Raw genomic sequence first — 25,814 nt, 5'->3', positions numbered from 1 at the left:
CAGCATCCTGCACCTGCCAAACAGCCTCCCCTGAGCTTCTATTATTTGACATTTTTGTATGCTGCAGGAATTTTGTGGAAATAAATTAATGAATTAAATTGACATATTTCTGGATTACACACACTGATATGTAAATGGTATTGTCCCCAGACTTTCTCCATGTTGGAACAGAAGGGAAAAACATTCCACACATATAGCAGAATAATTACAACGTACCTGCAAATCCTGCACTCTACCAGTAAAATCCTCATAGCAGGGAAAAGTTAGCAGTTTTACTTATAGTGTGGAAGTTCTACTGAGCATAAAGATCCAAAGAAAAGATATCAGCTAAACAAGATCTTTTTTCACATCTATGATTTATATGCAGCCCTTCTGGTAGTATTTTGTTACTATGAAACCTGCAATTTATCTAGTCAGATCATATGAATATCGCTTCTCTGTGCAAGATTAACAGTATAATAAGATGTATACAAGTGAAACAGTAGGATAAAAAAGATCTTTCGTTAACCACTGAACATATCTATGGATGAAAAGGAGTTGGCATTATCTATTTTATGCTCATATTTCTTGCATATTTCAATAGATATGCACTATTTGAAAGCATATAGAAAAATAAACTGAAATTCACTCCAGTTACACATTTTTATACAACATTGTATAAGACATATGTAAGGAATACATGCTGCATAAATAAGATACCAACTGCAAATGGAGGCAGAGATGCAATACACAAGCTTGAATGTGACATAAGCAGGAACAAATTGCTATAAATCTCTAAAGTGCAGCAAAGGATTTCCTCAGTTTCAGAACAGCAAAGCAATTAAATAAAAGTAAACACAAAAGGCTCTCTCCTATGCATAATCAAATTACTTATGATTAAGAATAATTAGTCAGCAAATTGAAACTCTATTTTCATTGCTCAAACAGAAACCAGTAAAATCTACTAGCTCAGTCAGTGAATGTACAAAACAGTTTCCTGAGCACTGCAAAGTTGTCACGTGGAAAGATACAAGATTTGAATGTTCACATCTCCACACAGTCATGCATTCAATAAAGTTTGGCAGAGAATGTAAGTAATGAGACAGATCTAGACATACCTGCGAGACCATACTTTGCATGTATGGTAGTGGATGCTGCTGCTGTTGCTGCTTTTGCTGAGCAGCACTTTCTATTGCTACTTTTGCTACAGTACTTGGATCTGCACCCGCTGGCACAGCAACCATCGTCGCGCTGCAGCCAGCCTTGTTAGGGTCACTGATTGTAACAATTCTAACTCCTACTTTATGTGGGATTCCTGGAATAGTTTCCCTATCATTATCGTCTGCTGGCCTCTTTACAGTTTTGCATTCTGCTGTGCCATTAGGGGACCGAACTTCAGATGACGAGGGAGCCAGGGACCCACGAGGTCCTGAGTGCGGAACTGCTATGATTTGATGCCCCTGTATAACAGAGGCCGTCGACTGTGGCGAGACAACTACACTTGGGCGTTGCTGAGGCACATCTGAATTCAAACTTGAAGCTAGAGGTCCATTCGGTAGATCGGCATTGGTACCACTAAGTTGCTGAGTCAACAGTTTTGAAGCCTCTTGCGTACTGCTTACCACAGAAGTAGTACCAAAACCTAATACAGGTCCGTTGGAAAACCTTTCTCCTTGGTCACCTTTGGCAGCATCTTGTTGTGTGGCATCCAAATTCCCTTGTTGTTCTATTGTAGAGATCTCGCCATTTCCTACATGATTGGAAGTTTTGTGATTTGGAATGTTTTTGCTTAAATGGGAACCATCGCCTTTCTCAAAGTCACAGATTCCATTCACGAGGGGCTTCCTCAATTCACTTTTAATTTCCTGCATGTCTGTTTGTTCAAAGTTCTGCTTTCCAACAGCTCCATTCTCACCCAAGTCTAATGATGGTCCGTTACTGACCTGTGAGAACTGATTGGCCTCATTCTGAGTTTTCCCTGAGTTAGCTGGAGGTAGACTGGAGTCATACTTTCTTCCATTTAGAAGACTTCCCATTTGTGTATCATTTTCCTTTGCATCGCCATTGCTGGTGTTTACAGCTCCTCTTCGGCATGAAGGGTTCTCCATAACCTCTATTTTACGCTCATGAATATGTAAACCTGTCGCCTCCTTTGCTTCTTCTTCCTTTTGGCAAATGATTTTATCTCCTTTGAATGGGGGAGCAGTAGCAGAACATGTTGATTGTCCAGCTAGAGGTGCCTGGGTAGGTGGAAGTGTTTGCACCTGAAGTCCAACTCCTGCCTGTGTTCCACTCATTGCAATTCCAGCTGGAGCAATGATCTGAGTTGCATTTCCCTGACTCACAGTTGCTGTAGTGAAACTAGTATTTGGCACAACTGTTATGGTAACCTGATTGCCAGAAGTCCCTTGGAAAATAGTTGCTGGGCTATTTGAGATTAACTGGCCTGGCAATATCTGTAGATTGGAAATCGGAACTGTTTGCACTGCTCCTTGGGGTTGGATTGCACTCTGGACCAACTGAACATTTTGTTGCCCAACTAACAATGGCTGGGTGGAAGATTGCCCTTGAACGCCAAAACCCGGTGTTTGGTTATTGGCCATCTGATAAACCACCTGAGGGCTGGGAGCTCTTGCATTGTTTGGAGGAGGAATCTGCGGTGCTGGGAGTATAAGCTTACCACCAGGAGTAGAAGGACCTCGTTTTGGTAGCAACAGCTGTTTTATCAAGCTGGATTCACTGGGAGGAGGCTGGACAACCCCAGGATTACTTTGCTGAGGCTGAACTTGCATCTGCACCTGCTGTGGCTGTTGGACTTGTACCTGTGGCTGGGATGGTGCTGGTGAATGCTGCTGCTGTTGCTGCCTCTTCACCGAAAGCATCTGGCTGACAGTAGGGGGAGGTCCTGGAGTCTGAGGGGTGAGAGATGGAGATATTACCGTAGGGACTTGGTTATTTGAAATTGGTCCAGGAGATGGTGAGGAAGAAGGAGTTAGGTTTGGCTGCCCAGCCAACTGAACAGTTTGGCCAGCTGGAATTGAAGCTGGATTAGTAAGAACAATTTGGTGAATGGCTGGTGCATATGTTGGACCTTGCTGAGCTGGCTGGCTTACAATCACTACACTTTGTTGAGGTGGTGGAGGTTGCTGCTGCTGTGGTGACTGCTGAATGGGCTGTTGTACCACTGTTGTAGGAACTTGCTGAGAAGGCTTTGGTGCAATATTCTGAAACCCCACTCTTGATGTCGGTGGGTTTTGGACACCAGCGATAGTAACCATTTGCCCAGCTGCAACTTGGAAATTCTGGACTGTAGTAGCAGAAACAATATTGGATGCTGAATTTGTGACATACTGCTGAGGTGCTATGATGACTGTGTCTTGCTGCTGGTTACCAGCTGTGGACTGCTGAGATGATGTTTGCACAGGTTGTGATGATGTGGTAATGAGCTGTTGGCCCTGTGAAACTGCTGAAGTGCATGCTGGTATGTTCTGTACTCTGCCAAATATATGACCCTGAGGTACAGCTTGTTGAATTACGGTAACAGGAGTGCCTGAGGGTATTTGTCCCGGTACCACTGCATGTAAAGGGGACTGCTGAATTACAGGTTGATGAAGCAAAGTCTGAGAACTGACAACAGTGACAGACGGTTGTGGTCCTGTACTGCAATGGCTCTGATTTGAAGTTTGTGCTCCGCCTCCTACAGCAATAGTGACAGGAACTGCAGACTGGGGAACCGTGCTCTGTATTACTGTGGCCTTGACGACTTCACAAGAAATTGGAGCTTTATTCTGTATGACAGTCACAGTGGTGCTTTGCTGTTGCTGACTGTGAATTGAAGGGTTCTGTGGTATCCTGGACACAGTCTGTACCACTGTATGTGCACCTTGAATGGGAAAAGACATTTGTGTTGCAGTTAGATTTGAAGACTGATTGTTAACAGGGGTCCTCTGAAAATGGTTTCCTACGCTTTGTGGTCCATGTGGGAGTCCTGTTGACAAAACAAAACAAAAGCCAAAGTGGGAACCTTGGTACAAATAGTAAGCCACATTTCAAAACAAAACAATTATTATATAAAATTACACACTTTATTTTTTTGTTTTCACTGAAGCCAGAAATCCAGGGGCAAATATTTTCCATTATAACCCAAAACAGTGCATTCCTCTCTATTATTTTTTGGTTCTCTGCAGCCCATTTTGCCCCAGTCACATGAGTAAGCAGGTGCTTTGGGGCATCGTCAGTAGTATGTTATAACTTTGGGGAAGGATTTAAGAAGTTCAATGAGAAGTGGCATTAACAGCTTTGTCAGCCAAACAGAAGCTAACATAACCCCCACCCCCAGACAAACAGTTAATGAAATACTGCTATACTGAGGGCTAGAACATGCATTGGCCCAGCAACAGAATACTGTACATCAAGCGGAACATGACACACAATCCCCACCCCCTGCGTGAGTATGCTGTACCATCAGGTGTGTACATCCCTATCTGATCTATATACCAGCTTTTGAAACAGGAAGTCCATACATGACCAACCATATACCACACTCACATATGCAGCAAGGAGGCAAAAGGAATGTGAGCCTAACACTTATTCTTCTGGGCCAGTGCTCTAAGTAGCCTGAATTTATGATCACACACCATGCAACATTCACAGTAAATGAATACCTGCTGGTGAAGGAGACAGAGATACATCAGGAACAGAATCAACCCGGAGGACAGGAGTTGAAGAAGGTTGCTGCTGATAGTACATCTGAATAGGGAGTGGTATCGCCCGCCTTTTTACTCCTACCACATGAATATGTGCCTGCCCATTGTTATTTGGATCCTCTACTCTCTTCACTGAATGATTTGGAAAGACAGTTCTGTTAAAGACAAGCAAACATATATTATTGGCAGCAACAACATACCAATTCTGTATTCCTAGCACCAGTTTATTATTATAATCAATATATCTAATTCTCAATATGATCCCATCTCTGGATACTTGAAATCAGAGATTGGACCCATGAACACACAAGACGGGTCTTTCTACATAATCGTTCTATTATGGCCTCCCAGGCCGTCATTGCTCCCCTCCCTCCTACAGGAATACAGGAGAAAAAGATATGGGGGAGGAGATGAAGAAGGAATAGTGTGGGGAAGGAGATACAGGGGGAAATGAAGTGACCCCATAAGTCTTTGTGATTTGAACATGGCCCAAAACACAGCTTTAAAAAATCCACATAAGAAAACCATATACCAAGATAGGGTACATTTCTATACAACTGAGGGAAAGCCCCAGGTTTGCAGAAAAGTACAAGCAGTTTAAAAAAATTAAGCTCTTGAAATTTCATGAGATCAGTCACCCCTGTGGGGTTGCCCAACATCCAGGGCTCTAAAGCTTTGTCCTAGGCAATCCCAACTTCAGGGACAGAATATAAAGTGGTGAGTAGCAAAAAGCAGAGAATGGTCTAGGAAGGTAAACATAGAGTGTAAAAGACTGGAGATGAGAGCCTGGAAATGAGATAGGAAAAATGGGGTGGGTAGAGAAAAGGCTGCAAATAAAGAAGGTGTGGAAAAAACATATAGGGGGCCTAGGAAAAAGAGGGAGAGGGAAGGAAGGTAAAAAACAGGAGGGGGAGGAGAGAGAGAGAGAGAGGAAGAGGAAGAGGAAAAGGGAGGGAACTGAAAAAAGAGAAAGAGTGGGAAAGTACAGGGGGCACCACAGGGTCAGGATAGAGAGAAAGAGACAGAGGGAGGGAAATGGGGGAGGGGGATCCTGAACAATAAGGCCCATACAATTTTCAGGAGTGCCCAGCTGGTATAATCTAAATATTGTGGTAACCTCTGTCTGCCAAGGATGCCATTTCAGGAAGCAATGGTTGGATGCTTCAATTTCCTGCCAAAAGGGTTTTTTTTTAAAGTGGTGATTGTATCAGTTCTTCCGAGAAAAGGATGCTGGGCACAGTAGCTCTCAGCTTACATTTCAGGACCCAAAAAAATGGGCATAGGCAAAAAACTGGTGTAGAACAGTTCAGAGAGTAGGGCAGAAGTGTACAAGAGAAGGGTGAGAGCAAGACAATAAACAAACTCTGGAAGCAAAATACTAATGATCCCTGGCACGGTGCAGCTGTTAAAGTGTCTGACTAGGACCAGGGAGAAGCTGGTTTTAATCCCCACTCTGCCTTGGAAGCTCTTGGGCTTGTCACACTCTTTCAGTCTACCCTACCTTACAGGGTTTTTGTTGTAAGGATAGGATGGGGGAGGAAAAATCTATGCAATAAACTGCTTTGGGTCCCCACTGGTAAGAAAAGTGGAGTATAATTAATTAATATACTGTGGGCCCATGAACTTTGTTCAGATATTTGAAACAAAGACTGGGGCAATTAATACGAATTAGCTCCAAAGAGAAACAGAGCATGTATACATGGTTTTATGCTGCACTACAGAATGTTGTTGTTGTTATTTAAGGACAAAATCCAAGAGCTCCAAGGATAAAAAAGTACTTTATACTGATGTAACCCATTTTGGATTTCTCAGCAGGGTAAGAGGTTTGAATCATGGGGCTGCCTTAAATTTACAGGTTCAAAGGAAGCACGTGCAGACTGCTGGCTGCAAAGTGAAAGTTTTAATTCTCAGAGGATTGAAAGGGTGAAAAACTCCTACTGAATGTTCATATAGCCCTTAAAAAAAGAAGTAAACAACAAAACAACATTTTTATCAAACGTTTTATGACTAACAGCTCGTTCCTGAGCTGAGGCGTAAAGGAACGGCAGGGAAGAGGCACAGCGGCGACTCTTCCTAAGCCGATTCCCGTACACCGTTAAACAAAAAAAGTCGCTTCGCGGCTTTTTTGGGTTTAACTGGGGCCTTTCGCCCCATAGGGAACAGCGAGGCTGCTGCGCCTGCTAAAAAGCAGGCGCAGCACCACCATTCCCGGCGCCAGAAGTGGTTGAAAGGGGGTAGAAAGCCGCCTAACCGGCAGCTCCTCTCCCCGGCCTGCCCCTGGAACGCCCCCCCGCGCCAGCACACCCTCTCAATGTTGTGGTCGCGCCGACGGAGGGGCGAGGCACGGCTCCGTGGCGCTTGGCCGCCGGCAGAGCCGCCCTCCCCGAGATTACACGCACTTACGCTGGTGGCAGGGTCACACCACCTCCTAAGAGGTTTCAGCAGAAACCTTCAGGAATGGGCTGTAAGTCATACACACAGCATACTTTTCCCTCAAGTTTGAAGCTGGTTAACAGTATAAACTACACAACCATACAAAATCCCATGAGGTGGCTTATTGTATAACTAAGTTTTATCTTACCGAAGACATTTATAAAATCCAGTTGATGTTAGGATTCCACCTCGTGCTAGTTTACTGCAGGTGGAGAGATATTCAGAGTACATTTCAGCTCGGGATACTGAACAATCTGGATTCACCTCAAAATGGGCATTCAACCTAGTGAGAGAAACAGAAAACAATGTCAGTAAGAACATTTTTAATGTCAATTACCTGTAACTATTTTTCTAGAACTTTAACTCAACAAGCCATTTAGATTGTCATGGAATCCCTGAACACCACATTGGATTTAGGGTGCGTTCTAGGGTGCAGACTCAGTTCACATGTGCACTAATCAAGCCTTCTGGGTTGTGCCATTATACAGTACAAAAGGCCTTCCCCATAGCTCCAATACTACTTCAGAAGGGTTCTGTGCCATATGGCTAGTGTGGGCAGCCACTCACATGTGCATATACTATTGTTGCAGTAGCAATTATGTCATTCTTCTTTTCTTTCTGAGTTTATAAGTTGACAGAGTTCACACACTTTTCAACTGCCAATGAACTCTGTTGCTTAGAGCAAACAGTTACAGAAAAAAATTAGATTAATTTTTTTTTAATGAGGTTAAGAGTTGAGATTGGCCTTAGGTTGATTAGCTCATATATAGTCATAACCAATCAGATATGTAACATGATCCCATGATTATAATAGATCAGATTTAGAGAAAGGTAAGATTTATATTTTTCTATAGATATGCACTCCTGTAACAAGCAAATCAGATTTCTCTGGAAGTCTCATAAGAACAGGTGAGATCTCTGGGTGAGATTTCTTGGGTAACCTGGGTTTTTTGATAGTCCCTAAAAGCAGTGAGACAAAAAGCTGAAACCTGATTTTCTTTTTAAAACTATTACTTGCCCTAATATGATAAAGCAATGCTAGGAAGTTTGATAATTTTAGCATTTATCTTAACAGTAATGGTAAGGTTAACTTTTTGCTTCACTTTTTGGGGTTCCCTCCTTACAGAGTCGATTTTTGGCTTGAGTACCTTTGTTTATTTCATGTTAGATAAGCCCAAGATAATTCTGAATATGAGCTATTTAATAATGTTTTATGGGCTGTAGTTCGATAAAATACACAGGGTTAGAGAAACATATCCATAAATCTTTTAATTTATTACTAAAATGCAACTTTTATTAATGATTGTCATCGGGATTTTTAGTGTTTTATTTTTTGTAACAGCCATTAACCATACGAAATAAAACTGGGGGGGGGGGACATTTTTGTACCCAGATTTTTTTCCGTCTTGCTCAATAAAAAGCATCTTTTCTTTTCTCGATAAAAGATAAAATTTTCTACAGGTGTACTGTCTGGTTTGCTGGTTAATAGTTCAGAAAACTGAACTCTACTCCCACTCTTCTGTATTATCAAAGGTTGTAAATCACCTTTAATTTATAAATCCTGGAAAACTGCTGCTGATCAGTTTTCCACAGGCAAAGCCTTAAAAATTGTTTATTACAGATCCTCTAATAAGATGTGGGAGGGACTCTCTCGTTACACCACCACTTGGATAAGAATATACAAATTTCTTATTAATTCAGAGTAATTACATATTTTATATCTTAATCATGATTATAACTCAGGATTGTACAAAGTTAATTTCATACACATTAGGTTGAGATTAAAGTGTTCCACTTAAAAGCTGACTAGATAAAAATATTGAGTTAATCTATGAGTCATCATTATAAATATTTGCAAACCATCCTTTATTAGAAAACTTACAGATGACTATTGAATAAAGTACACATCGGGTTAACATAACACAACTCCTGAAAATGCTCATGTTCAAGAAAGTGTTCAGGTACAGAATGCAACCCATCTGACCAGAAAGGAACACTTCATTTCCCTCTCAGGGCAGGGTGAATTGAAAACCCACATTGTGAAGAAAGGATTTCATCCTTTTGGTTCTTACCAAAACAGTGTAATTAAAATGCAAAGGAATGTCACCCAGCCACTCTTGAAAACCGACTCAGGTATTATGAATGTGAATATTAAACCACAGGACTTAAATGTGTTTCTCTGCCAGGATTGTATCCTAGCTCCATACTTTTATACTAAAATTAATCAAATTGGTAAAAGCTGATATGAATAATTCTTAACTATATGGTGAATGTTCCAATTACCTGTTTAATTTTCTCCAAAACAAAGTTTTAACATTTTTGTTTTTGTAAGGAACAAAACAAACCAGATTATTTTGTGGGAAATATCAAGACAGTAACCTGAGGTGGGTGTCCCACCCCCTTCACCAATTAAAAGCTTTAATAGAATTACGTGCTTACCATTGGCATGCAAATTTTTCACTGTCTATTTCTACTATCCCAGGTGGTGGAGCAACATGTTGTGCTGCTCTTGATGCTATGAAAAATAAATACAAGTCAGAGGTCAAGGATGTTAGTGATATATGTTATTCCGGTTTTCAAATTTTTTCTTATAACACAGCGGTCTATAAATATCTGTAGTCTCATCAATTCTTTCCTAAAGATTGTGGAAGTTAGCGAATTCTGAACTCCACCTATCAGCAGAAGCACCTGGAGCCACTTGGCAACAAGCCTGGAAAATAAATTTACTTTGGTTGCTATTGACTCTAGTTAACCTAAAATATAGGAACGTCACAGATAGCAAGAGTCTTTAATTCCATTTCAAACTTAAGAACAAGGTCTGCTCTTATGCAGAGGAATCAGCACAGGGCTCAGTAAAGCTCCCTTCCCTTGTGTACAGACACTGTGGTGCCCAACCCATGACTGGAACAGCAGGGCTGTCCACACCACCTTATCGTCATCCAGCCCCCGCTTTCACCCATGTATTAGTCTCAGAATTCCTACTCCTGTACAATCGAGAGAGGAATTAGCACATTTTCTTGCCCCCTTCAGGATTCACATACTCATCTAAGGAAACATTACATTGTTTTAGTCCGTTGTTGTCAGCTACTATGGTTTTCATAGGTACACAGGCGATGAAGAAGAAACAAATTTATTTCATGTATCAAAAGAGCCCAATGAAGCATAACCAAAAAAGAAACTAATAATTATCAACGCTTACAATGTTAAAAAAATTAAAGTATGCATACTCCAGGGTTTCTGTTTGCTCTTTCTGTCTTGTATGTAAGAAGAACTGAGTAAATTCATGCAAAGTCAGAGTGAACTAATATTAAGATTTCAAAGTCAAGGCTTCTACTGCTATTATTAGATTATGAACACTAATATCTCAGAAAAACAGCAAAGGTGAGAAAGGGACTGAAGAATCAGTAGCAGGTGATAGTTTTCTTCATGTTTATTCAATGGTTAGGAGCTACCACAAGGATACACCCCCCAAAAAAACAATTTAAGAATATGTATGTTTATTTGTTCTGTTTGAAAAATAATAAAAATTAAAAAATATCTGCATATTTTACTTAAAGGGCAAAATAACAAGAACTAGTTTTGAAGCCACTTTCTCTTTACAGTATTGAATAGAGATGACACTTGAAAAACTGGTTTCAGGGATCAAGATTTTTTTTCGCTCTGCTTGTGTTTCAAGCAGAGCTTATATATGCTTTCAAGGCAGAGCTTATATATGCTTCACAGAACATATCCAAATATTTGGCTACCACCACTCCTGAAGTATGGATAAGATTCAATATATTTGTGTGGGCCATTTGGTATTACACGACAAAAGACACAGACCATAAAATTCTATATTAAAATCTATTTCCCTCGAGCAATACTAACCTGGGGGAGCGGGTGCATGCGCCTGTGCTGGTACCTGCTCCACTGCCTGTGGTCTAATTTCAGATAGTACTTGGTGGCTGGTACTCTGATGTTCAACAAGTTTGACTGCACTGAGTGCATCAGGTCCAAACATCTGGATGTCCATTGAGACCAGACACACTAATGTTTCTGAAATGTTAATGATCAATTATAATTTTACAACAAAGGTGTAACCATTCACTAAAGTTTTATATCTAACGGCATCAGAAGAAATTGTTCTATTACTTACTTTTGGCATAATAATGCAAACTTGTGAATCTGTTTAACAAAGGATCTTGAGACCGACATTGCTATCCTTTATTTATTCTTCAAAAGAGATTCAGTGATGTGAAGCTACAGCAAGGCCTATTCCTTATTTATGTGCTAAATGGTTCAGCCCACTGATCTCCATGAAATGCTACTCCAGGGGGATCTGGGACCCTGAGGAGGGTCATGAGGAGGGTCTGTAGCGGACAGGGGGGAAATCAGCGGAAATTGCCAGTTTTGTCTGGGTCCAACCCAGTGTGCATCACTCTCCTTTTGTATCAATTTAAATACTAAGATGAGAAGAATGTAAAAATAAAGGTTCCTTATGCAGGTTACTACAATTTCTCCTTAATACAGCACTTTGCAGATTTGACGTGCTTTACAGTATTGGCTGTGTTCATGCTTAGAAGGAAATGATGTGAAACTGGTCACTATGGACTATAACCAAACAACTGCTAGTAGAGGTCTACTCATGGGAAAGTTATTATTTATTTATATTAAAACATTTATACCCTGCCTTTCCTCATGGTTCAAGGTGGCTTGCAATGACAAGTTACAAACATTCAGTTAAAACCAGAATAAAATAAACTCCAAATCTCTCCCCCCCCAGAGATGCCTGCTATTCAAACCCCTTCAAAAGTCCTGGCAAACAAGCAAGCCTTGCAGCGCCTCCTGAAGATCTCCAAGAAGGGGGCTCCCCTCACCTCTTCAGGGAGCCCATTCCACATAGGCAGAGCCATGATGGAAAAGGCCCCGGCCCTGGTCAATAGTTGGCAGGTCACCCTAAGTGGCGGAATAGCCAACAGACTGCTGCCTGTACACCATAATTGGTGTACAGGGATATATGGAAGGAGACGGTCCTAGCAATGGGTCCCTGGCAATGAAGGGTTTTAAAAGTCATAACCAGCACCCTGAACTAAACTCAGGAAACAGACCGGCAGCCAAAGTAGCGGTTTCAAAATGGGCAACATATGTTTCCAAAGGTTAGCGCTTGACAATAGTCAGGGTGCTGAATTTTGGACCAGTTGTAGTTTCTGGTTTGTCCAAGGACAGCCCCACATAGAGTGCACTGCAGTAATCCAACAGTGATTCCCTTGAAGCATAAACCAGCATGGCCATATCGGCTGAGTCTAGATAACGAGAGAGCTGGTGAACCAGATGTAGCTGATAGAAGGTGCTCCTGGCCACCGTGCCAAACTGCTTTTCAAAGAACAAAACAGGGTCCCATGAACACCCCCAAAGCTCTTAACCTGCTCTGAAAAACTTATTCTCCTGTGCTCCCTAAAAAGCCAGGTGTGAGGGTCAGAGGATCTCTTAAAATGTTGGGTGATATTGCTATGTACTGCAAGAAAGTTTCAGAAACTGTTTCTTTTGCTCAATTCTTTGCACAGAGAGGACACTTCCCTTCCCACTGTTGTCCCAATGCTACATTACATTTCTTAAGGGTCTCTTGTCTCTGAAGAGTGGTTTTTAGGGAAAGGGCTTTCTGCAGGGAGCTGTCGAAAGAAGAGGAAGTTAGCAAAATTCCCTTCGCTGGATCTAGCCCTAGAAAACCCATTTTACAACTGGGAAATTGCAGATGAGAGACAGTAGCTTGGCCATGGTCACATGTGTATAAGAAGTCAAAGGCATGAAAGGGATTTAGTACTCCTAAATAAAAGCCCAACTTTCTACCATCTGGACCACATAGCAGCAACTTTCTCAGTTCCCCATTACTCCAGCATCCTACCCCATTATACTGTTTGCATATTTTAAATTTTCCACTCACCTATACTTTTGTCAACTTTAGCTATTTTTTTGCAGGCCACTTCCCCCATTTCAGTGAGCAAGTAGAGCACCTCTAGAGCAGATATTACAAGAAGTACATCAGGCAAAGTAAGATGACAAATTATTTCCTTGTAGGATTCCTGATCTACATATTCACAAATTAAGACACCATTATCCTCAGCTTTACAAAGATTTCCCAAGATTTCCATGCCTGAAACACAAATAAGAGTATTTTAGAGACGAAAAGAAAATATTATCTAGCCATTCAAACTAAAATAATTAACTAGATAAGAGCTTACCCCTCATTTTTAAGAACCTATCCCTCGACATTAGGCATTTTGTAACGGTATGAAACATTAGATGAGTTGTTTTGAAATCAACAGGATCTAACAGAAGCTGAAGAGAAAATCAAATATTTACTTGACTTCTATATTTATAATGTACTTATTCACATCATAAAGTTATTATTACCAGAGTTACTTAAAAATCCCATTCAATACTTATATACTACACATTGTTTGAAATATGATTTCACTAATATGAACAATGAATTCCTATTCCTTTAACTGACAGTGTAACCATTGTTGAATTCAACATCACACATGAAGTTTCAAAGGAAAAAGATCTCACAGTCTGGTCAAATACATATTTATTCAATAGTACATCCCACTGAGCTGCCTGTAACTCACTTCCAAGAAAAGAATGTACAGGACTGAAACCTACATTTACGCTAGTATTTTAACTCTGGATTTGGATGACAGCAGCTGTGGCTATTAGTGGAAGATCCACCTGTACTTTTTTAAGATCCCAGGGGAAATAAGCATTAAATGAACAGTTCCATAATTTGAAGAAATTACTTTTATCCTCTGAACAGAAAGCTGAATGTGGTGCTCTTTTCAAATGCACCACAAAGGCAGTATGGGACAGCCACATCATTTTTCATTGCATTAAGTGCTAAGTGCCTAATGGGAGGAAGCTTGGAGAATAGCAGTTAAGCCTGAACAGTGTCTGACTCCAACTATTGTCAACATGTGGCTTTCTATTTTAACAAAAGGTATTACAAGCTGGGGGCCAGCTAGGAATCACAGGAGGGGAAAAACAGTTTGAAAATCCCCTCCCATTTCCTACAATATATCTTTCAAGTTTTCAATAAGTTCTCAGAGGGCTTAGCAGGCTAATTTCCCTCCCCACCTTCCTTTTCCATCATTCAACATTCTGTGCTCCTGAAGCCTATTCAGTATTTATCAGACTGATACCCCTCACCTTCTAATTTACAGAGTAGTTATTCTGCATGCCTGGGGTGTCCCCAAATGTACAGACACTCATTTTGCTGATTCTGAGATTGGTATGGAGGCCAGCTAATTTACTATTTGCTATTTAATGTTTTTAAAAAGATCTAGCCTGAATGTAGTTAGAGCATGATCATACATTTAATATAATCATACATTTAATTTATACTTGGGGATTATCTCAGGTAGGTATGTTTTCCCTTTGTTTTCCTTGCTGACCAAGTACAGCATTTTTGATGTGGTTAGATGAAATTTACAATCCAATCCTGAACAGAACCACACCCTTCTAAATCGAGCGGAGTCAATGGGCTTAGAAGGGTGTAACTCTTCTTAGAATTGCACTGTTAATTCCTTAATCCTATTACCTGTCAACAAACAAAAAATATAAATATTATTTAGCTTATTTTAATATTTAATTAATCCTTGTAACCAACAGGGGTATTCAATGCCATCCTCAAGAAAGCATGCAATTACAGATCATGAAGGGCACTGAGACACAATGGACAGTGTTCAGAACACAAAAACACCCACAAAAATATATTGGGATTGATTGAAACATCTATGCAGAAGATATTCCCTATATTCCCAGCAGCCCCGTGCCCCACAAAAGCCATTGCTGAAGGACTCTCTTGTGAGCAATATGCCAGGAAGCACAAAGAGCTATAAAAATAAGACAGAAATGCGAGAAATTCCTTCCCTTTGCACAAGAACAGCAAGCTTGACGCTCAGCATTGGCTTGGAGGGGGGCACAAGCCTGCTGGGGAAGATCTACATCTACCAACTCATTCCTTCATGGAAGTTTGGATAAATACATTGTCACTGAACATTTTGAGGAGATATTTTAAAAACCAAGACACCGATCCTGGGAAGACCCCCTAAATTTCCTCATTTCCCTATGATAATCCCGGATTTTAAATCCCAAGATCATGCCAATTTAGAGATTTAAGAAGGTAGCATCTTTCATGTTTGTTGCTTACCTCTGCTGCAATGTTTCCTAATGTGTCAAGCCCCAACTGTCTTAAAGAAATAAAATGACTGTGAGCAGAGAGTAACAGGAAACGAAGACAAGTACGATTAGCTGCCAATAGCTTAACATTTCCCTCCTCAAAGGAAAGATTTCGTAAAATCACTGCAATCTGGAGAACCCGCTGTCCTTCAATATCATTAATGCCCAACTTGCGCGGTGGATGAAATAAAGACTCCCATATCCAGTCTTCTGATTGTGTCTCTATAAAAGATAAGGCATTCAACTTTAATCTTTTCTGCTTTAGATACACCAGATACAGTCAAATGCTTATTCAAGATAACTCACCTTGAGATTTGTTTCTGTCGGAAATAAGGTCACGTACTTCATTATCTTCAACAATATCCTTCCAAAACTAAACAAAATTAGAAACATTCATATTGATTTTCTAAAAAGTTTCCTCTAGCAAGGTATGCATCACAACTGAAAAATCCATTGGAAAGTAATGGGAGTGTAATTTATAATATCTTAGTTATACAGCAAAAGACATCAAAGATATAGTGGATTATGATGTAGGGCTACAGGCTCCTCATCCTTAACAGCGGCAAGGCTACAGAGATTTTCAGCAGGTGTGCAGTGACAGAATCATGCACTTCCCAAAGTGCTCTCTACTGTGCCCTTTCCACATAAAAGCGCACCCTGCTTTTGAGGCAAGCTGTTGGCACTTCACTATTTTCTTTAAAACTTTCTTCCCAACACAACAATGCTATTTTAGCTCATTATAACCATACGCTAGAAATCATTTTGTTTTAAGAAACGCTGTCACCTTTAACACCAACATTCAAAACATTTTTAAAGGTAATCTAATTTTCCTTCCATCTTCAAATAAAGTCTGCATTGGTTCTTGTAGGTTATCCGGGCTGTGTAACCGTGGTCTTGGAATTTTCTTTCCTGACGTTTCGCCAGCAACTGTGGCAGGCATCTTCAGAGTAGTAACACTGAAGGACAGTGTCTCTCAGTGTCAAGGGTGTAGAAAGAGTAATATATAGTCAGAAAGGGGTTGGGTTTGAGCTGAGTATTGTCCTGCAAAAGTATTGTCCTGTAAGTATCAAGATAATGTGCTAATGAGGGTATGGTATGTTAATATGGAACCATTGTATCCTGAAGTGATCTGTTAATGTGTGTAATCCAAAACTAATCTGTATGGCTATTGTTGAATGTTGTCTTTGTCTGGAGGTTTTTCAGGGCAGGAAGCCAAGCCTTATTCATTCTTAAACTCTCCTCTTTTCTGTTAAAGTTGTGCTGATGTTTGTGAATTTCAATGGCTTCTCTGTGCAATCTGACAAAATAGTTGGTAGAAGAAACTACCAAGGAAGAAACTAACCATCTAAATCACGCACTGCTAGCAAACGGCTACTCCAAGAATGAAATCAGAAGGGCCATTGAACCAAACAAAAATCAGAAAACTCAAGAAAAACAGTCTCCCATAGGAAAGGTATTCTTGCCATTTATTAAAGGAGTCACTGATAGGATGGAGAAACTTTTGAAAAAACATAACCTACAAACAGTGTTTAAACCCACCAAGAAAATACAACAAATGCTACGATCAGCAAAAGACAAAAGAGACCCCCTCACCTCTGCAGGAGTATATCGTATACCTTGCAGCTGTGGAGAAGTTTACATCGGGACCACAAAACGCAGCATACAAACAAGGATAAAAGAACATGAAAGATACTGCAGACTTGGCCAACCTGAGAAATCAGCAGTGGCTGAACATGGACTGACACAAACAGGACACAGGGTCTTATTCCAAGACACTGAAAGACTGGACAATTCTACCAACTATTTTGTCAGATTGCACAGAGAAGCCATTGAAATTCACAAACATCAGCACAACTTTAACAGAAAAGAGGAGAGTTTAAGAATGAATAAGGCTTGGCTTCCTGCCCTGAAAAACCTCCAGACAAAGACAACATTCAACAATAGCCATACAGATTAGTTTTGGATTACACACATTAACAGATCACTTCAGGATACAATGGTTCCATATTAACATACCATACCCTCATTAGCACATTATCTTGATACTTACAGGACAATACTTTTGCAGGACAATACTCAGCTCAAACCCAACCCCTTTCTGACTATATATTACTCTTTCTACACCCTTGACACTGAGAGACACTGTCCTTCAGTGTTACTACTCTGAAGATGCCTGCCACAGTTGCTGGCGAAACGTCAGGAAAGAAAATTCCAAGACCACGGTTACACAGCCCGGATAACCTACAAGAACCAATGAACTCTGACCGTGAAAGCCTTCGACAATAAAGTCTGCATTCATTGGCTATGATCCACAAACTCCTTCAGCTATATGAGGCGCCTTGCTACAAAGAAGGCTAGCTCTACTAGATAATTCACAGTGGGTAGCCGTGTTTGTCTGCAGTAGTAGAAAAGGGCAAGAGTCCAGTAGCACCTTAAAGACTAACAAGAATATTTTTGGGTAGGGTATGAGCTTTCGTGAGCCACAGCTCACTTCTTCAGATACATTCAGATACATTCTAGCTGTATCTGAAGAAGTGAGCTGCGGCTCACAAAAGCTCATACCCTACCAGAAAATATTTTTGTTAGTCTTTAAGGTTCGACTGGACTCTTGCCCTTTCCTAGCTCTATTAGTGAGGTGTCTCTCACTTAACAGAAGGGAATAGGTGGATCGAGTTGTGTTTCACTACAAGTATCATGACAAGAAAATGGTACTGATTCACACTTGGTAGGAAGAGGAAGAAAAGCACAGCCCTCCCTTGCATTTTAAGCCCTGTAGCATGCTTTTAATGATCAAGGAAGAACCAATTCAGGTATGCAGCATAACAACTAACATGACCATGAGCCATAATCTCTTTACTGTTCATCAAAAGTACAGCAGTGGAAATAATACCCCTTTTTTTCTTTTGTTCGCCATCAAGTCACAGCTGACTTATGGCAACCTTGTAGGGTTTTCAAGGCAAGAGATGTTCGCAGGTGGTTTGCCATTGCCTGCCTCCGTGTCACGACCCTGGTATTTCTTAGAGATCTCAAATCCAAATACTAGCTAGGGTCAAAGCTGAGAGTGTGTGACTGGCCCAAAGTCACCCAGCAAGCTTTCATGGAGCAAGTGGTGATTTGAACCTGGGTTTCCCAGGCCCTTGCCCAACATCTTAACCACTACATCATGCTGGCTCTCTAATAATACGTTAATCAGCTTAATATGTTCCCTTATTTAAACCTAACTACAATATAATTTTAACCAAGATCATGCCATCAATTAACAGAAGGGAAACTAGGATTTACAACATATGGATATTTTTAGACATAGTGTTACCAACAGTCTTAAAGTAGGTTTTAGCTTGTACTGTGGTACTACACAGAGTATAACACTTAGAAATAGAACTTTGGAATGCATCCAAGCTTCTTCTTTTCTTTTATGTTTTTAAGAATACGCACTGTAACTACACTGTTCAGGCTTAAGACTAAGCAAGCACACATATTTAGTACTGTCATTCCTCAGACGCAATTATCTGAACTGATGTAATTAACAAAACGAATTATAATACAGTACATTTTCACATGCACATACAGGTAACAATCTGTGGCCTTCTTGACAATAATAAAGGATACGGGGAATAAATATTTCCACAGACCATAACAGAGCCCACCCCAAACCATTCGCCCTGTCTCTCAATAAATACACATGGGCACTTGGAATGTCAGGCTATATGCCTCCTATATTCCCTTCTATTCTTCGCCTCACTGAGCTTGTGTTCCTCAGGCAAACAGAAGGGGGGGTGGACAGGGATGTGGGATATGCAGATGGACCTCCCATTCCCCTGAACAATCCAATATGGGAAGGAATGTGACCTTCAATTTAAGGCATCTCCTTAGCCTGTTTGCTCTTTTGACCAGACCATGTTTTCTTCTGGCATCCCACTATAGTGAATCAGACTTCCCCTTCCTTCTATTTATATTTCTTTGTGAGTATGTGCATGCATGCATGCCTGTTCTAACAGTTCATACATCTGATGAAGAGGGTTCCATCTCATAATAAATATGTCAGTCTTATGGTGCCATTCAAGTTCTCTTGTTGCTTAAGCTACAATGTAATAATATGGCTACTCCTCTGGAACTTGTTAGCTGAAAGTGGTTTTATGCTGGCACTGCTATAAGCAACTGAGAAAATGTGTTTCCATCCCCACTCTCAAATTTTAGTACACCAGTATATCCAAGAAAATTAAGGCGAAGGAAAATTCTTGGTGACAGATAAGGCTTAATACTAAATTTTACAGTTTGCTATTAATAGGGAATCTCTATTCTTCTATTTATATTTAATAACTTTTGACTTCTTTGTAAAAATGATATATTACAAATTAATAATAGCTGATTGACAAATTTAGCAAATAATGATATATGGAAAATTTTTCTTGGTTTCACTATTCCTCTACCAATTAAATTAAACATGAATTATACAAGCAGACTAAATTTTATTTCAGTACACATATTCTCTAAAAACTGGTCAGGGAAACGTTTGTTAAATTTTGCACTGATTCCATCAGGCCATCACCATACATATCACAACCAATCTGTGCTACATACGATCATTAATCCATTTGTTGTAAAATGTAAGGTAATGAGCAATTCTACACAGAAGCTTTAGCTCATGTTGTTTTGCTTGTCTATTAATATAGCAGATCCTGCCATCTAGTGGGCAAATTTCATCAACAAGGCCTAGTTAAAACATTCACTCTTTGGAAAAAGGTTGAACAGGGCTCGTAATACACCTGTATCTATCGCAAGATCAAAATCTTGCACATGAATTTCAGTTTTTCAGCATTAGTGTGCAGCATTGCAATCCAAATGTACACTGAACAGTGGATTAAAATGAACACTGCATCTGCCAAGAAAAAAATGCTGACCTCTATGAACAAGGTCGTCAGGTAAAGCTCAACTGAAATTGTATATACAGGTGACAGCATTTTCTAGTTCTTATAATTGTGAATTGTATTAATGAGAGCTTAGAAGATTCTAAATGTTGCCAATACTCAGTAAACTGATTGTGTCACTACAGACATTACCCATCCACTCCATTTTCATATGGCTGTGGCCCTGTGTGCCTATAGTATGAGTGCCTACTCTCTTTAAATACAGAAACTATTGGTTTTAATCTAGGATTGAATCTCTCCTGTATATTTTATTGTTGTTTTATGGTGTTTCACTTGATGTTAGCCACTCTGAGCCTAACTTCAGCTGAGATAGAGGGCAGGATACAAGTCCAAAAAAAATCTGTCTTAGTTTTCTAGCAGTGCAGTCCTCTGATGAGTTACCCCAGTCAAATCATATTGAAATAAATGGGCCTAGACTGAAGTAAGTTCGCAAAGGACTCTGCTGTTAACCTTCTAAAGTATCTGGCATTCTCTTTTACCATGCCCCTTTAAAAAAATCTCTTGAGTGCTCTCTGTGTGTGTATCAAATCTGAAATTACTGTTTAAAGACAAAATATATTGTTGAGGAATAAGTACAGTTCTAGTACACAGAAAATATTTTATAACCTTTTCTTAATAAATCAAAAACATCTCAAGCTTTTAAGATTACCTTAACAAAATCTCTATCCGTTTTCTCCTTCCATTCTTCACCAAATACTGTAGAAAATGAACCTAAAGCTATGAGTTAAAAAGCATTGTTACAATTAAACACTGTCCATAAAGCATTGACAATACTACAGATAATCCAAACACCAAGTAAGCCAAGTTGCAGTGGACTTATTGCTCTATGGTAGCAGCTGTATTACTGTCCATTAAAAGAGGTAATTTTCTGTGCATTCTTTTGCCTGGATCAGGATGTCACAGATTACAACAAGGACTAGAGAAATGTCCTCTCTTTTCAAGGGCAAATCTATTATCTCAAGCAAACCACAATTCTAAGCCTAAATGGGTCTGACTACAGTTAAATTGTTGAAAAGGTTTTTTGTCAGACCTGACAAAGGAAGTAAATGGTACTTATTATATATACATCATAAGAAAAACAAGTCTCTAAAAAAATTCCCACAGACCCCCCCCCAAATTGATGCTGACAAAAGCAAAACTGGTATGAAATATCTGATTTTGCACTTAAACACATTCCTTTTCTTCACATAAAGTTGTTCATTTCTCTAATTTTGATATGAGTGCAATAATGGAGATTTCAGAATTTTCTTGGAAGGAATTTATGTGGTGAAAAAGTTTGACAAAGTTATGAGCAGAGGGATGTGCAACAACTAAGACATGGCTCTAAGCCAGGGATCCCCAACTTTTTTGAACCTGTGGGCACATTTGGAATTCTGATACAGAGCAGCGAGTGCAACCACAACTGCTGCCACGGGAGGGGGAGCCACGCACACAGAGGATGCCCAAGTGTAGGGGAGAAGAACAGTATTTTTTTAAAAATACACTGGGAAAGAGGAGAACAAAACCAACATTGAGGTGGCAGCTACTGCCAAAATGACATTTAAATATGCACAGTGAGCCAGATCTCCACCTGACTAATCAGAAGTCCTGCTGGTCAAGGGCCCTATCTGTTCCTACCCACTTTCTAAAAACACTTGGGGGCGCCAGGAGAGGTGTTGACGGGTCCACAGGCACTAAGGATCCATGCTCTAAGCCATTAAGTGGAGGGACATATAATTATGGGGCACAGAAATCCTAGGACATATACAAAAAAGAGCTATTTAGGCACCTTGGTTTCTTCTCAGTTTGCAAAGGGCATTGGAAAAACACCTATCGGAATGACTAAACTTAGCCTTCACTGAGGCTAAGGAACAAAAATGAAGAGGGAAAATGGCCAACAAGACAAGATTTTTAAAAAAAGATGAAAAGAGAATGCATTCTCAACACAATCTGAAAAGGGTTAGGTTGTTTTAAAACAGGCATAGCTAGTGGAGAAGTTCTTCATAATGTCTCCACGGTGACAGTCAAAGAACTGAGTGGAAGTACAACTCTGCCCTCTCTTGAGCACGCACTCCGCTACCTGGTGTTCTTAGAGGGTACATCCAGTACCAAAAAGGAACATCGGCACTTACTGTGAGGGTTCTCTCTGCTATGAGGAAGGGAAGGTATCTTGACTTGGGTGATTCCCAGATGCCCATCATGAAAGCAGGACTAAAATTCTTCCAGACTTCCTATCTCCTGGGTAGAGTCACCCACTTTCCTCAGTTCGGTAACTCCAGAAACAGTATCTATACTAAAATATTAAGTACACCATTCAACATTTTAGGAAACAGGAAGCATGTTAGGACAGGAAACGAGAAGGCATTAACATGGAGAAAACAGCTTGTTATCCCCCCCTTTAAATCAGGGTGGGACAAGATACCTCCCTTCCTCAGAGCAGAAGGAACCCTTACAGTAAGCACCAATGTTCCTATCTCGCTCTGAGTGGGAAGGCATCTTGACATGGAATGTCCAAAAGCAGTTGTATCCCATGTAGAGTGGGAAAATCAGTCCACTTGCACCACTTGCTGTTACACCCTCCTTCTGAAGGCTGCATCTGCTGAGGTGAGGGTAATTATTTTGTAGAGTGTGACAAAGGTCGACAGAGATGACCATGTGGCCACCTTACAGATTTTCTCAGTAGAAGCTTCGGCATCCAATGCTGCATTAGTTGCAGCATTACAAATGGAGTGAGCTGTAATTCTAGGTGGTACTTGGAATTTCTAGCTTAGTAAGTGTATGAGATGCACTGCCTCAGACAAAACACTACTCTAGATACTTTGTCCCTTGATGCTGTGTGCCTAATGTAGATCCTTAGGGCTCTGTGAAGACCTAGCGTGTGCCACTCATTCTTTGGAATGGGATGGTTTTGGGAACAATAGAGGCAATGATATTTCCTGGGAGCAGGTGAAGTACTGACCTTTGGATTGAATGTTAGATCTGTTCTTAGGACCACTTGTCCTTGCAAAAAACACAGATCTTTTCTGGTAGATAGAGTTCCTGATGCCTAGAACCATCTGGCTGAAATTACAGCTGTCAGAAACAGGACTGTCATTCTCCACCATTTTAGTGGAATTGCTCTCAGTTTCAAATGGAGGTTGAGTGAGCGCCGACAAGGCTATGTGTAGTTGCCAAGAAGGAACTCTATGAACAACTGGAGGGCTATCCTTTGAGAAATCTGACTGGACAAAATTGGGGGTTCTCCTTTAAGAAACCTGACTATGTGAGGATGTCTGGATATCAGGCATCCATAAATTTCTGGGACCACTGTTAACTAGGGCTGCCGCTTGTCTGTATAGCATATTTTGGTCAACACCATTTTGCAGGAGCTCCAGGATTTGGTGTAGCACAATAGCGAATGGGTCTAAGCGTTTCCATTTGCACAACCTGGTATATGCCTTCCACAAAGAGTTATAAATTCTTGATGCAGAGACTATTCTAGTGGCATGACAGAGTATGCTGGCTTCAAAAAGAATGTGAAGGGTTCCTATCATCTATATGCTCTAAGAATGGCTTTCTTCTTATCCTTGGTTTCTAACAAGATGCCATTCATGTTGTCTCCAAAGAGTTTATTTCCCTAAAATGGAAAGGACGCTAATATTGGATTGGAATGGTAGTTAGCCTGCCATGCTCTGAGACACAGGCTTCTATGTGCCACTACTGATGTAGTGTGTCCATAGTGCCATCAGCCATAAAAGTGACCACTTTAAAGAGCCCACTAGCACCTTCCCTGGTCTTTGTGTTCTCCTCCGGAATCAGCTGAACCAGCTTCCCATCCCAAATGATGGAAGCCCTCACAGACAGATGTGGCTGATGCCCTAATTTCTGAGGCCTCATGGAATTTTCTGAGAGCATAATCTGACTGACGTTTCAGTTGGCTACACAGAGATCCATCCCTGTCTATAGAAACCAAATTCCCAGAGAGGAGAGCTATGATAGGAACATCTACTAATGGAACCTATAAGAGATTTATAGTGTGGTTTGGCAAAGAATAAAACCTTTTTCCTAACCCAGATTCTGTTTATTAGAAAGGAGGTTTGCCCATTCCTCTTTATTTGGTTCTCAAAGAATTTTGGGGCCAGCACTACTTTTTCCACATTAGGTAATCTGGGGGGAAATTTCTTGTTCCCTTTGGGTTTGGCTTTAGGACTGATCTCTTCCCCATTTTCTGAGGACTCTGAAAGTTCCACAGCCATCACAGGCTTGGCTAATAGTACGACAGTCCTCTTGGTTAAAGAGAAATTTGGGTTGCTCTGGGACTATTCTCCTCAGACATTTCCCCTTCTTCCTTATCAGAAGAACTGTTTGTTTCCCTCTATCCCTGTAGGACGGGGCTGGGTTGCTGTGAGAAGGGAGGAGCCTGTGTACTGCCGTGTGTTGTTGTTTGTGCTACTTTAGTCAGCCAGAGCTAGTTCCTTGCAACCTGCCCCCTGAGGAACCCTTCCTACTTCCCCATCTAAACAATCCATAGGAAGAGGGGGAATATGATCTGGAGGAGGACCTTGAACGGTATCTTTTCCAGCTCCCTCGTGGGGAACGCACAGCCTGCTCTTGCAGGGGCCGGACTTCCTCCAAAATTGCATGGTGAAGCCAGCTTGCTATCTCCAGGAGAAATCCGGAAAACTGGGACTGGAAGAGAGGGCAGGCATCCTGTACCTTGCTCTACTATGGTGCTTTGTCTCAGTGACTGCTCTGCTACAGTCATGAGAGCTGAGCCCAAGTGTCTGCCATCTTTATTGGTATGGAGGACTTTCCCAACAGAATCGGCTGCTACCACTGAGGCATCCTTCAAGGCATGGTCAAACTGTGCAGCATGCTCCCTCTTGCCACATCACCTTGTCTGCCATTGGCCGCTCTTCTGAAGGTCTGTGCCTGCTTGATTGCACCAGGAAGTAGTTCCTTCCTTCTGTTTTTGGGAAGACAAGAGGGCCCCCATCCTCCTTGGACATGAAGCCATCTGAGGCTTTGTTGAGTTCTCTGTGTTCTCCATTGCCTCAGCCATTCCGCCCTCAGGGGGTAGGGGGAGGAGTAGGCAAAATCGAGAAATGGCTGGTAGAGCATCTGCTTGGCATGCAGAAGGCCCCAGGTTCAATCCCCGGCATCTCCAGTTCAAGGGACTAGGCGGGTAGGTGATGTGAAAGACCTCTGCCTGAGCCCCCGGAGAGCGGCTGCCGGTCTGAGTAGACGATACTGACTTTGATGGACCAAGGGTCTGATTCAGTAGAAGGCAGCTTCATGTGTTCAATAAAGACGTGAGAAGAAAAAGGTAAAAAAGAGTAGAAATAGGAGTATTAGGTGCTTTCTGCTGAGCTGTAGGGTCCTTGCTGAGCAGTTCCTACAAAAACCTGCTCTCCTTAATGAGGCAAGAAATGAACTGAGGAAAGTGGGTGACTCTGCCCAGGAGACCAGAAGTCTGGAAGAATTTTAGTCCTCCTTCCTTGACGGACAGATGGGAATCTCACATGTCAAGATGACCTCCCCCTCAGTGCAAGAAATTTCTTTTAAGTTTATTCTAGAAGTTTCCCTGAATCAATTC

The 25,814-nt window shown here is 41.0% G+C and overlaps 1 protein-coding gene across 1 annotated transcript in view; it reads right to left on the bottom strand.

Annotated features, from left to right (window-relative positions):
- The window catches only part of ARID2 (AT-rich interaction domain 2), a 93,376-nt gene that overhangs the window by 20,133 nt on the left and 47,429 nt on the right, over positions 1–25,814 (bottom strand). Inside the window, exons 6-15 of the mRNA XM_056847773.1 lie at positions 20,910–20,977; positions 15,639–15,705; positions 15,304–15,554; positions 13,337–13,433; positions 13,039–13,248; positions 10,986–11,153; positions 9,558–9,633; positions 7,267–7,401; positions 4,644–4,840; positions 1,098–3,967 (exon numbers count right to left, since the gene is read on the bottom strand). Coding sequence (XP_056703751.1) covers positions 1,098–3,967; positions 4,644–4,840; positions 7,267–7,401; positions 9,558–9,633; positions 10,986–11,153; positions 13,039–13,248; positions 13,337–13,433; positions 15,304–15,554; positions 15,639–15,705; positions 20,910–20,977 — 4,139 coding nt within the window. The remainder of the gene's footprint in view (positions 1–1,097; positions 3,968–4,643; positions 4,841–7,266; positions 7,402–9,557; positions 9,634–10,985; positions 11,154–13,038; positions 13,249–13,336; positions 13,434–15,303; positions 15,555–15,638; positions 15,706–20,909; positions 20,978–25,814) is intronic.

Source organism: Euleptes europaea, chromosome 3, assembly GCF_029931775.1.
Source record: "Euleptes europaea isolate rEulEur1 chromosome 3, rEulEur1.hap1, whole genome shotgun sequence".
In the NCBI taxonomy this organism is placed as follows: Eukaryota; Metazoa; Chordata; class Lepidosauria; order Squamata; family Sphaerodactylidae; genus Euleptes; species Euleptes europaea.
The sequence above is the reverse complement of the archived record's forward strand: the minus strand, read 5'-3'. Positions and strand labels throughout refer to the sequence as shown.